This window comes from Lolium perenne, chromosome 3 (assembly GCF_019359855.2).
Source record: "Lolium perenne isolate Kyuss_39 chromosome 3, Kyuss_2.0, whole genome shotgun sequence".
Classification (NCBI taxonomy): domain Eukaryota; kingdom Viridiplantae; phylum Streptophyta; class Magnoliopsida; order Poales; family Poaceae; genus Lolium; species Lolium perenne.
The window spans coordinates 176,798,763-176,810,849 of record NC_067246.2 but is presented as its reverse complement, the minus strand read 5'-3'; the positions used below and the strand labels follow the sequence as shown (position 1 = coordinate 176,810,849).

Genomic DNA, 12,087 nt, shown 5'->3' with positions numbered 1-12,087 from the left:
CTGCTGTTATTTCACTACTGCTACTGCTATAAAACTGTTACTACTGATAAACTCTTGCGAGCAAGTCTGTTTCCAGGTGCAGCTGAATTGACAACTCCGCTGTTAAGGCTTTCAAGTATTCTTTGTCTCCCCTTGTGTCGAATCAATAAATTGGGATTTACTTCCCGTGAAGACTGCTGCGATCCCCTATACTTGTGGGTCATCAGAGAGGCACCACTAGTGAACTGTGGACCCCGGTCCATTCTTTTACATCTGAATACAATCTACTGCAAACATTGTTCTTTACTGTTCTTCGCATACAAACATCATTTTCCACACCATACATTTAATCCTTTGTTTACAGCAAGCCGGTGAGATTGACAACCTCAGTTAAGTTGGGGCAAAGTATTTGGATTGTGTTGTGCAGGTTCCACGTTGGCGTCGGAATCCCTGGTGGTGCGCCGCACTACACTCCGTCACCAACAACCTTCACGTGCTCCTTGACTCCTACTGGTTCGATAAACCTTGGTTTCTTACTGAGGGAAACTTGCTGTTGTACGCATCACACCTTCCACTTGGGGTTCCCAACGGGCGTGTGCTTTACGCGTCAACAGACCTTTATTCCGGGAAGTGATGATGACCTTGATGATCCGGGCATGACATATTCTGACGTCTACCCTGATTGGATGAGTTTTGTGGAGATCGCCATCCAGGGCGCCATCGCCCGCATCCGCCACAAGTTCCATTGTAAGATTCCCCCGACGTCGCCTTACTATCAATTCGGTGAGCGTTCAGAAGATAGTACCCCACTCCGCCGCATGGGTACTCGAAATAACTCGGTATGTCGCAATTATATGATCGATAGGGAGTTTGTGTCCGCTAACTCCGAGATGCTGCTGAAGAGTCAAACCGCCTTGGTGGGTGAAGCCAGGGAGACGCTCCAATATGCCAACGCCAGAAATATGCAGATGGAAGCAGCTCTGTTGGCCATAGATGATAAGAGACTGGCGCTAGAAGAGCGCATCGCCCTTCTGGAGGATCCAGCGAAGCTGGAAGAGAAGATAATCATTAGCGACAGCTGGGCGAACACAATCCAGAAGACACTAACGCTGATGCTGGAGAACAGGGCCATTGAAACTAAGGAGAAGGATGAGCTGAAAAAGGAGAATGACGCTCTGAGGATGGAGAACAAGCTTCTGAAGGAAACGGTTGAGGAACTGTCAGCCGGAAAGGAGGAAGAAGATCCTCAAGAGAGGCTCATGCTTAACTCTGATGGTGAAGTAGAGCCAGTTGCGGGAGAGAAGAAGAAGAAGAGGAAGACCAGCTAGGAGTCCTATCCCTTAGCATGCTATGGAGCTATCAAGAGACGTTAGAAGATCCCATTAGATTTTTAGGTTTTCTTTTTCATTACGTTTTTCCTTGTATTGTCCTACTATCTGATGTAAGGCAGTACTAGCTATCTTAGTCGTATTTTCGAACCTTGATAAGTTTTAAGTAAAAGTTTGAATTTCTGGTTTTCAATGTTTCTGTTTGGTTGTGTGACTTGCTTGTGCATGGGTAGGAAATTTTACTTCCTAGATCTGTCTATCTTGTTTCTTATCTGTGCTAAAACTGTATCACATTCCGCCAAGACGTGACCCAACTCAGGACGCACTGAATAAGATGATGACAGCTCAGGCACAGCTCATGCAGATGATGACCCAGTTCATCCAAACCACCCAGAACAACAACAACAATCCACCACCACCACCTCCACCACCACCACCACCACCCCCACCCCCAGTGGATAGACTCGCCAGATTTCTGAGACTCCGACCAGCTAAGTTCTCCAGTGCCACTGAACCAATTGTAGCTGATGACTGGCTGCGCTCTGTCAGCAAGGACTTAGTCACCTGTGAGTGCACGGAGGCTGAGAAGATTAGGTTCACCGCTCACCTGCTGGAAGGACCTGCTGCGATGTGGTGGGAGACTTATCAACTCACCCATCCCATAGATGACTTGGACTGGGAAGCCTTCAAGGAGGGATTCCGTACTGCCCACATCTCCTCGGGCATTATGAATCTCAAGAGAGATGAATTCCGTAGTCTGAGACAGGGAGGGAGGACTCTGAAGGAATACATGGATGACTTCTGTGCCTTGGCGAGGTATGCCCCTGAGGACATTGACACAGATGCTAAGAGGAAGGATAAGTTCCTCAATGGACTTAAGGGAGAACTGAAGATTCCATTGACTGTAGCTTACGCACCCAGTTACCAGTCCCTACTTGATCAAGCCATCGCCCTGGACAATAATATCAAGAAGGAGGAGAACCGCAAGAGGAAGTTTGGCAATAAGGGTCACACTGAGCCATTCCATAAGAAGCACCATTCTTCTGATGGGAATGGAAGTCACAGCTCACACAGGCATAATAATCATTTCAGCAAGGGGAATGGCAACAACTTCAATGGTCACAAGTTCAATGGAAGATTCAGAGGAAACCATTCTAATGGTAGCTACAATGGAAACAACGGCCAGCACCGTCACAAGACAGGGGACCAGCAGGACATGTCTAAGGTTAACTGTTACAAGTGTAAGAAGCCTGGACACTATTCTTCTGACTGTCCGGAGAATAAGTCTGCTGAAGCTACCAAACCCAATACCTTCCAGAAGGGACAGGCGAACCACCTGAACGTGGAGGAAGTAATGAATGAACCTGACGCTGTGATGGGTATGTTTCCACTCAATTCATTTACGGCATTGGTTTTATTTGATATTGGTGCATCGCATTCATTCATATCAAGAGCTTTTGTGAATAAAAATGGATTACCCACCGAAACAATAGGAAAAACTATTAAAGTAAGTTCCCCTGGTGGAGAGATGATAGTCAATTCGGGATGCCGAAGTTTGGTGTTAGAAATTGGCCCCTATAAATTCGTCGCACACTTAGTAATACTAGAATCACAAGGTTTGGATGTTATCTTGGGGATGGACTGGATGACAACCCATAGAGGAGTTATAGATTGTGTGAGTAAATCAATCACTCTCACAAACCCCGAGGGAAAAAGTATTAGGTACAAGTCCCGATTGGACTTTGGAGATCTAAGGCTAAGCAATCTTAAGGGGGTTAGCCTAGATCAAGTACGCATAGTCAAGGAATACCCCGATGTTTTTCCTGAGGAGCTACCAGGAATGCCTCCTGATAGAGATGTGGAATTCCTTATAGAACTGCTTCCGGGCACAGGCCCTATAGCAAAGAGACCTTATCCCATGTCTACTGATGAGTTGAAGGAGCTCAAGAAACAGCTGAAGGAGCAGTTAGGAAAAGGTTTCATTAGAGAGAGTTCGTCTCCGTGGGGAGCACCAGTTCTGTTTGTTGAGAAGAAAGATAAAAGCCAGCGTTTGGTTATGGATTACCGTTCACTAAATGAGGTGACCATCTAGAACAAATACCCCTACCCAGAATCAATGATATTTTCGATCAGTTGGTTGGAGCTAGTGTGTTTTCCAAGATCGATCTTCGGTCTGTATATTTTCAGCTCAAGATTAGAGAGCATGACCTCCCCAAGACAACTTTTGTCACTAGATATGGTTCGTATGAGTATACGGTGATGCCTTTCGGCTTAACCAAAGCTCCCTCATACTTCATGAATATGATGAACAAAGTGTTCATGGAATTCCTCGACAAGTTTGTCGTAGTCTTCATTGACGACATACTTATCTATTCCAAGAGCGAAGAGGAACATGAGAAACACCTTCGCCTAATATTGGAGAAACTCCGAGAACATCAACTATATGCCAAGTTTAGTAAATGCGAATTTTGGCTCAGTGAAGTAGGATTTCTTGGACACATCATATCCAAGGAAGGGATTGCTGTTGATCCATCCAAGGTAGCAGTTGTGATAGAATGGGAACCACCCAAGAATGTCGGATAAATTCGTAGCTTCTTGGGATTAGCAGGCTACTATAGGAGATTCATTGAGAATTTCTCCAAGATTGCAAAACCAATGACTGAGTTTCTGAAGAAAGGGAAGAAGTTTGCCTGGACGGAAGCTTGTGAAGCAAGTTTTCAGGAATTGAAAAAGAGGCTAGTGTCAGCACCAATTCTGTGTTTACCAGATCTTGAGAAGGAATTCCAAGTGTACTGTGACGCGTCTCATCAAGGGCTTGGAAGCGTGTTGATGCAGGGAGGCAAGGTAACAGCTTATGCTTCTAGGCAACTCAAGAAACATGAAATCAATTACCCCACACATGATATAGAGTTAGCTTCAGTAGTTCATGCACTGAAGACCTGGAGACACTATTTGATAAGGAAACGATGTGAGGTATTCACCGACCACAAGAGTTTGAAGTACATTTTCACCCAGAAGGAATTGAACACGAGGCAAAGAAGATGGTTGGAACTCATCAAGGATTACGATTTGAGTTTGCAATACCACCCTGGTAAAGCAAACGTAGTGGCAGATGCCTTAAGCCGTAAGTCTTATGTAAATTGTCTGTTGACAGAAGAATTACCTGAAGATCTGTGCAAGGTATTGAAGGACCTTAATTTGGAAGTAGTACCGGAAGGCTTTGTAGCATCCTTGATAATACAACCAACGCTGATGGATAGGATAAAGAAAACCCAGAAGGGAGACGAAGATATAGAGAAGATAAAGGAAAACTTGAAGGAGGATAAAGCAAAAGGTTTTAGTGAAGATGAGCAGGGTATTGTTTGGTTTGGGAAGCGTATTTGCGTAGCAAATGATCCTGAACTTAGGAAGCTGATATTTCAGGAAGCTCATGAGACAAAATATTCCATTCACCCTGGCAATACCAAGATGTACATGGATCTGAAGGAGAGATTTTGGTGGAATAATATGAAGCGAGACATCGCTGAGTATATAGCCAAGTGTGATGTATGTAGCAGAGTGAAGGCTGAACATCAGAAGCCAGCTGGATTGTTGCAACCACTGAAGGTTCCAGAATGGAAGTGGGACCAAATTGGTATGGACTTTATTACTGGATTACCCCGAACAAAATCTGGTTATGATTCGATTTGGGTTATTGTAGATCGTTTGACAAAGGTAGCTCACTTCGTGCCCGTAAAGACCACTTACACCAGCGCAAAGCTAGCAGATATCTATATGAAGAGGATAGTATGTCTTCACGGAGTTCCTAAGAGTATTGTGTCTGATAGAGGTACCCAATTCACCTCGCATTTCTGGAAGCAGTAGCATGAGTCCTTAGGAACTAGATTGGAGTTTAGTACAGCATTTCACCCTCAGACAGATGGACAGACTGAGAGAGTGAATCAGATCCTAGAGGATATGTTGAGATCATGTGTTATAGATTATGGAACTAGTTGGGATGATAGTTTACCGTATGCAGAGTTCTCCTACAACAATAGCTACCAAGCCAGCATAGAGATGTCCCCATTCAAAGTCCTGTATGGGAGAAAGTGTACCACGCCCCTGCTATGGAGTGGAGTAGGAGAAAGGAGTTTCTTTGGACCAGATATTATCCAAGAAGCCGAAGAAAAGGTTAGACTGATCAAGGATAGATTGAAGGTAGCACAATCTAGGTAGAATAGCTATGCTGACAATAAGCGTAGAGATGTCTCATATGAAATAGGCGATAGAGTTTATCTCAGAGTATCCCCTCTTCGAGGAGTCAAGAGATTTGGAATCAAGGGAAAGTTAGCCCCAAGATTCATCGGACCATTCAAGATCTTATCTCGCAAAGGAGAAGTAGCTTATGAGATTGAACTGCCAGAGATTCTTTCAGCAGTTCATAATGTGTTCCATGTCAGTCAGTTGAAGAAGTGTCACCCTGAGATGTCGGAAACGCCATTGAAGGATACAGTACCGCTCGAGGAAGTTCAACTGGAAAGTGACTTGACGTATGAGGAGAAACCCATCAAGATCTTGGAGAGAGCTGAAAGGAATACCCGCACCAAAACTATCAAGTTCTGCAAGATACAATGGAGTCATCATACCGAGGAAGAGGCAACTTGGGAACGCGAAGACAATCTTCGAGAAGATTATCCAAACCTATTTGCTAGCCTTTTCGAAGCCCGAGGACGTGCTTCATCTTAAAGGGGTTAGTCTGTAACATCCCTAGTTTTCAAAATACAAAAACCTGCATGCATTCATGGCATCATTGCATTTTCTCATTTACACATAAAAGTTTAAGCACAAATATGACACACCCATAGCTACATACTTTAATGCAAAGAACTTTATTTTCCTACCATGCTAATTTGTAGTCAAAACAATGTTCTATGAAGTTTAGAACAAATCCCTAATTTTTACAAAATTTTAGAAACTGGTTTGGGCCAAATTGGATTCCCAAAACAAAAGTTAGGAGGAAAACAGTAAAAAGAAAATGAAAAAAAGAAAAGAACAAAAAAAAGGGGAAAACGGATCGGACCGGCCAAGATGGGCCAGCCCGACCGCATCGGCCCACTTCGGCGGGAGAAAACGGCCCGCCTGCGCGCCGAACCGCCTCTGCCCCTATCCTCTCACAGACAGGTGGCGCCCGCCCGTCAGCAGGGCCCGCCTGTCGGCGTCGTCTTCCACCTCCAGACGTGTCCGACCCGGAGTCTGCGCCGCCCCAACCCTAGATCGACACGAGTCGATCCTCGCCGTCTGAGGCATCCTCGACGTTCGTGCCCCCGCCTATAAATACCCCGCGACCCCCACGTTCTTTTCCCCCAAACCGCGCCACCTCTAGCGCCGCCGATTCCTCGCCGTGGCTGCAGCCGGCCGCGCCACCTCCAGCCAAGCAGCGCCGCCGCCCTAGCCCGCCAATTGCCGCGCCGCCGCCACCAAACTCGCCACCGTGCCGCGCCGCACCCCGTAGACACCTTCGCCGCCGCCGGAGACCGTCGTAGCCGCCGCCCCCGTCGTCTACTGCCGCCCCGCCGCCCCATTGCCGTCGGCCAGGTGAGCCGCACCTCCCCTTTCCTTTTCTTTTTTTCCTTATTTTCCTGCACCGTCCGATCTAGATCCAGCGGCCTAGGTTAGATCTTTAAACCGAACCGGTACCGGCGAATTAGATCACGCCGCGTGGCGCCTAGTCAGCCCGGCCGGTCAGATCTAGTCAAACATGGTTTGTATTCAAATTTTAAATCCCAGATTTGTTGTAGAACTTGTAAAATCGGTATAAAATCGTACACAGGGCCAAATTTTGCAAATTTCATATTGTTGGAAAGCTCTTAACCTGTACAACAACATTATGCAATGATACAGTATAGGTTGGTGTTAGTCTTTGCGTCATAATTCAAATGGTTAAATTAAGTCTTTTACACTATAAAATTGGTATAAAATAATCTACTAGGTCAAATTTTAAGATTTTGTACTTTTTGGAATCCTCAGAACATGTACTTCAACTTGGTATAGGAGTTGTACAACTTTGATACGTGCACAAACTTGCTTTAGTAAAATCCATTCAAATCAGTAATTCGAGGATAATTCAAATTCTATAAATCGTTTTCGAATAATTCCAATTGCCCTATTCTTGTGTTACTGTAGCCTATCCAGGGAGGTCAAATTCATATTTTAACAACACATAGTGCTTGCTGTAGCTAATTAATAAGGTTGTATATGTAATGTAGATACTCGATTAATGGTTTTTCTAAATCAAATTAATTGTCTAGATTACTTTATTAACATTGCACATATCAGAGAACATGTAATGCAACACTTACACACCACCTCTCTTGTGAAGTTAAATTGTTGCATAGCATGCATGCATACATGTCTATGATTGTTCATATCGAATGTTTGTTTATTTGTTGTGATTGTTTGAATAGATTGTGGAGGAGATCAAGGTGGTGCTTGTGATTGTTGTGATTGGGCGGGTTGCTTTGATCAAGGTAAGTGACACTCAATTACCTACCTATTTTGTTAAGCATTATTGTTTTATAAATTAGTATGCATGGTAGGAATTTGTTTTCGAAAGTTATGCTATGCTTATCAATCCCAGTAGTGTGTAGCCACCATGAACCCTTGCTAGCATTCTTAGTTTGCCTAGCAATGACAAAATGCCATTGCTGATTTGATTATTCTGGGTTGTGAGTATTGGGAATTAAAATTAACAACCTTAATGAAACACCTGGGTGGATTGGTTGAATGGTGGGCGGCTACTCAGGGCCACAGGACTCCTGTCTAGTACTTGTCTTGTGGTTGTCTTCGCCTGAGGGTGCGCATAAGTTGAGTGGCTACTCAGGGCCACATGACTCCTGTCTAGTACTTGTCATGTGGTTGTCGTCGCCTGAGGTGTGCACTTGTGGTTGGCCACTCAGGATTAAAGAGATTAATACGTCGTCCATGTTTTAGATAGCTTCCAGTGCAACCTTATGGTATTATGGGCTCTGCCGGGATTAAGTAAGTTGTGAGGTCAAACTTGTTGCTAGACATGATGATGTGGCTTGCAACCAAACGGGAACGGGTCTAGCTAGTTATGGTTGAAGCCTCCTTCTGAAAGATCTTGTCTCATTTCTTCTCTTGGGAAGGGTGGGTCGTAAGGTGAAAGTGCACAACCTCTCGAGAGTTAAACCTAAGATCTTAGCCGTGTCCCCGGTTATGGACAATTTGAGCTTTCTAGGCAAGGAATGTACGGAAGAATCTCATCACCATTTCTGAGTAAGCTTAAAATTTGAGTAGCAACTGTCGGATAGTACATGGGAGATTTAACCATGATACTGTTTATGACATCATTATGAGTTTTGTAAAATGTTTTGTTTTGAAATAAAATGTAGGATAAAATTGGCTTTGTGCAAAATTGCCTAAACTCCACTTGCCAAATATCATGTAGATAGTTATGCCCAAAACAGCCACCATATAAGTGTCATTTGCCAGTACATCATTTTACTGACCTCCATTCGTGGGGCTGCATATTCAAACGTGCAGGTTCGTCTGAGGAGGATTACTAGGTAGGATCTCGGGTCTACATTCCATCATGTCTGCCTGTGGCGCATGAAGACAATGGAGGCTCATTGAAGTTATTTTTTCGTTATGTTTGCTTTGAACATTTATATTTGAGCTAGTCTATTTGACTATGCAATTTGTAAGACTTTATTTTATCTCCTGAGGATCTACGTTGTAATAAATTTGGTACTATTGCTATGATTACTACATTTGAAATGTGTGTGCTATCAGTAATCCCAGGAATAGCACTATACACAGGTATCTTGCCTTATTTAAAAGGTAGGGTGTTACACAAGACCTTTTTGATCAAGTTCAAGGAGCTGGAGTCTTCTCGAAGATAGATTTAAGGTCAGGATACCATCAAATCAAGATCAAGAAGGAGGATGTGCCAAAAACAGTGTTTGTATCAAGGTATGGACACCATGAATATTTGGTTGTACCATTTGGACTAACAAATGCACCAGCTATTTTCATGAATTTGATGAACAAGATATTCATGAAGTATTTGGACAAGTTCGTGATAGTGTTTATAGATGATATTCTAATCTATTCCAAAGATAAAGAAGAACATGCCAAGCATTTGAAGATAGTTCTGCAAATTTTGAGAGAACATCAGCTATATGCAAAGTTCAGTAAGTGCAAATTTTGGTTAGAAAGTGTTGAATTCCTTGGACATGTCATAACCAGATAAGGAATAACGGTGAATCCAAGCAAGGTTCAGTCCGTACTGGAGTGGAAGTCACCCAAAAATGCTAAGGAGATACGAGGATTTCTTGGTATGGCAGGCTATTATCGGAGGTTCATTGAAGGATTTTCGAAGATTGCAGGACCAATGACCAAGTTACTCAAGAAAAACACCCCATTTGTGTGGACTGATGAATGTGAAACAAGTTTTCAAACACTCAGGGAGAAGTTAACCACATCACCAGTGTTAGCAGTTCCTGAACCAGGAAAGGATTACACGGTGTATTGTGATGCATCCAAGGATGTGTTCTAATGCAAGATCGGAAAGTAATAGCTTATGGATCAAGACAATTAAAACCACATGAACATAACTATCCAGTACATGATCTAGAGTTGGCAGCAGTTGTTTATGCTCTGAAGAGTTGGAGACAGTTTATGTATGGATCCAAATGTGAATTATACACATATCATAAGAGTTTGAAATATTTATTCACTCAGAAGGAATTAAACATGAGACAAAAGAGATGGTTAGAGTTGATTAAGGATTATGACCTTACAATCAATTACACACCAGGCAAGGCTAATGTAGTAGCAGATGCCTTAAGCAGAAAGAGTACTGAAAATCAACCTACAGAATGGGAGATTCCAAAAGAACTTCGGAAAGAGCTAGAGGAAGCCCAGATTTTATTTATTCAAAGTGATTCCATGGGAAGTATAGCAACCATGAGGATCATGGATGAGATGTATTCAGACTTAAAATATGAGATCATTCGAAAACAAGCGGATGATTCATTCATCCAAGAAGAAATCAAAAGGATTGGAGAAGGTAAACCATCGGAATTCAATCTCGGAGAGTTTGATTCTCTATACTTTTAGAAAAGAATGTGTGTACCGGATGATCCAGAAGTGAAGTCAATCATATTAAAGGAAGCACATGAAACCCCTTATTCAATACATTCGGGAAGTACTAAAATGTATATGGATTTGAAGGAGATGTTCTGGTGGAATAACATGAAGAAAGAGATAGCTCAATATGTCTCTGAATGCCATACATGTCAGTGAGTGAAGGCAGAACATCAGAGTCCTGCTGGATTACTTAAACCCCTTGAGATACCAGAGTGGAAATGGGATGAAATCAGAATGGATTTTGTTACTGGTCTACCAATGACTAGTAAAAGGAAGGATATGATATGGGTAATAGTGGATCGACTTACCAAGAGTGCTCATTTCATAGCTGTAAATCAAAAGGATACTTCAGAAAAGCTTGTGGATATATATGTTAAGGAAATAGTTAGCAAGCATGGAGTACCAAAGAAGATAGTCTCAGATAGAGGTTCGATTTTCACATCAGCATTTTGGAAACAACTCCAAGAAGCTTTGGGATCCAAGTTGGATTTCAGTACAGCGTATCATCCACAAACCGGAGGACAAACCGAAAGAACCAATCAGATACTTGAAGATATGCTTAGAGCAAACTTTGGAGGCTCATGGGAGGACCATCTACCATTGGCGGAATTCTCATATAACAATAGTTATCAGAGTAGTATCCAGATGGCACCGTATGAAGCATTGTACGGGAGGAAGTGTAGATCCCCAATTTTTTGGTTTGAAACCGGAGAGAACAAGGAGTTTACACCAGACTACATCAAGGAGAGACAAGGAGTCATCGAGGTGATCCAGGATAGACTCAAAATAGCTCAAAGTCGCCAAAAGAGTTATGCTGACCAAAGGAGAAGAGTTTGGGAGCCAAAAATAGGAGACATGGTATATTTGAAAGTTAGCCCAATGAAAGGACTCAAAAGGTTCGGAGTAAAAGGAAAATTAAGTCCTCGATATATAGGACCATTCAAGATACTCAGTCAGAATTTAGGAACAACTTTTGAGTTAGAATTACCCAAGCAACTAAGTCTGATTCACAATGTATTTCATGTTTCACAACTCAGAAAGTGTTTGAAGGCACCTGATGATCCCATCACACATGAAGAAATAGAATTGCAATCAGACCTAACTTATGTGGAGAAGCCTAAAAAGATCTTGGAAGTACAGTGGAAGAAGATAAGGAATAGAGCAATCAAATATTGCAAGATTCAATGGCAACATCACCCTGAACGAGAAGCAACATGGGAGACGGAAGCGGAGCTCAGGAAGTCTTACCCCGAGCTATTCAGGTACCAATCTTAACTTCGGGACGAAGTTTCTGTTAAGGGGGCGAGGCTGTAACAACCCAGAACATAGGATACACGAAGGGTAGATTTAGAAATGGGATGTGCATTTCATCGCAAAACGGGGGAAATTTTCGCGCTTTGTTGCAACTAAACCTAAGAGGGATCGAGGTTCTCTCTCATTTTGCAATTAGGGTTAGGCAATGTGAGTTAGTAAAATTCGACATGATCTCTTTTGTATCTTGTTGATTTGGGAGTTGATTTCATTTGACAAGTAATAATAAATTGATAATATTAAACAATAAGCAAAAGTGATTATAGAAAAAGGAAATCAGAATTGAAATACAACTTATAAATTTAAATGACTTTGAATT

General features: G+C 42.7%; 1 protein-coding gene across 1 annotated transcript; it reads left to right on the top strand.

Moving 5' to 3' along the window:
* Positions 1 to 635: 635 nt before the first annotated feature.
* Positions 636 to 11,515, top strand: LOC139838043 (uncharacterized). Its single transcript, XM_071827394.1, has 9 exons — positions 636 to 1,254; positions 1,832 to 2,686; positions 3,182 to 3,387; positions 3,495 to 3,546; positions 3,916 to 4,151; positions 4,462 to 4,487; positions 4,568 to 5,093; positions 7,751 to 7,813; positions 11,495 to 11,515. The coding sequence occupies exons 1-9, from the start codon at positions 636 to 638 to the stop codon at positions 11,513 to 11,515; spliced, it is 2,604 nt and encodes an 867-aa protein (XP_071683495.1).
* The last annotated feature ends 572 nt before the right edge of the window (positions 11,516 to 12,087 follow it).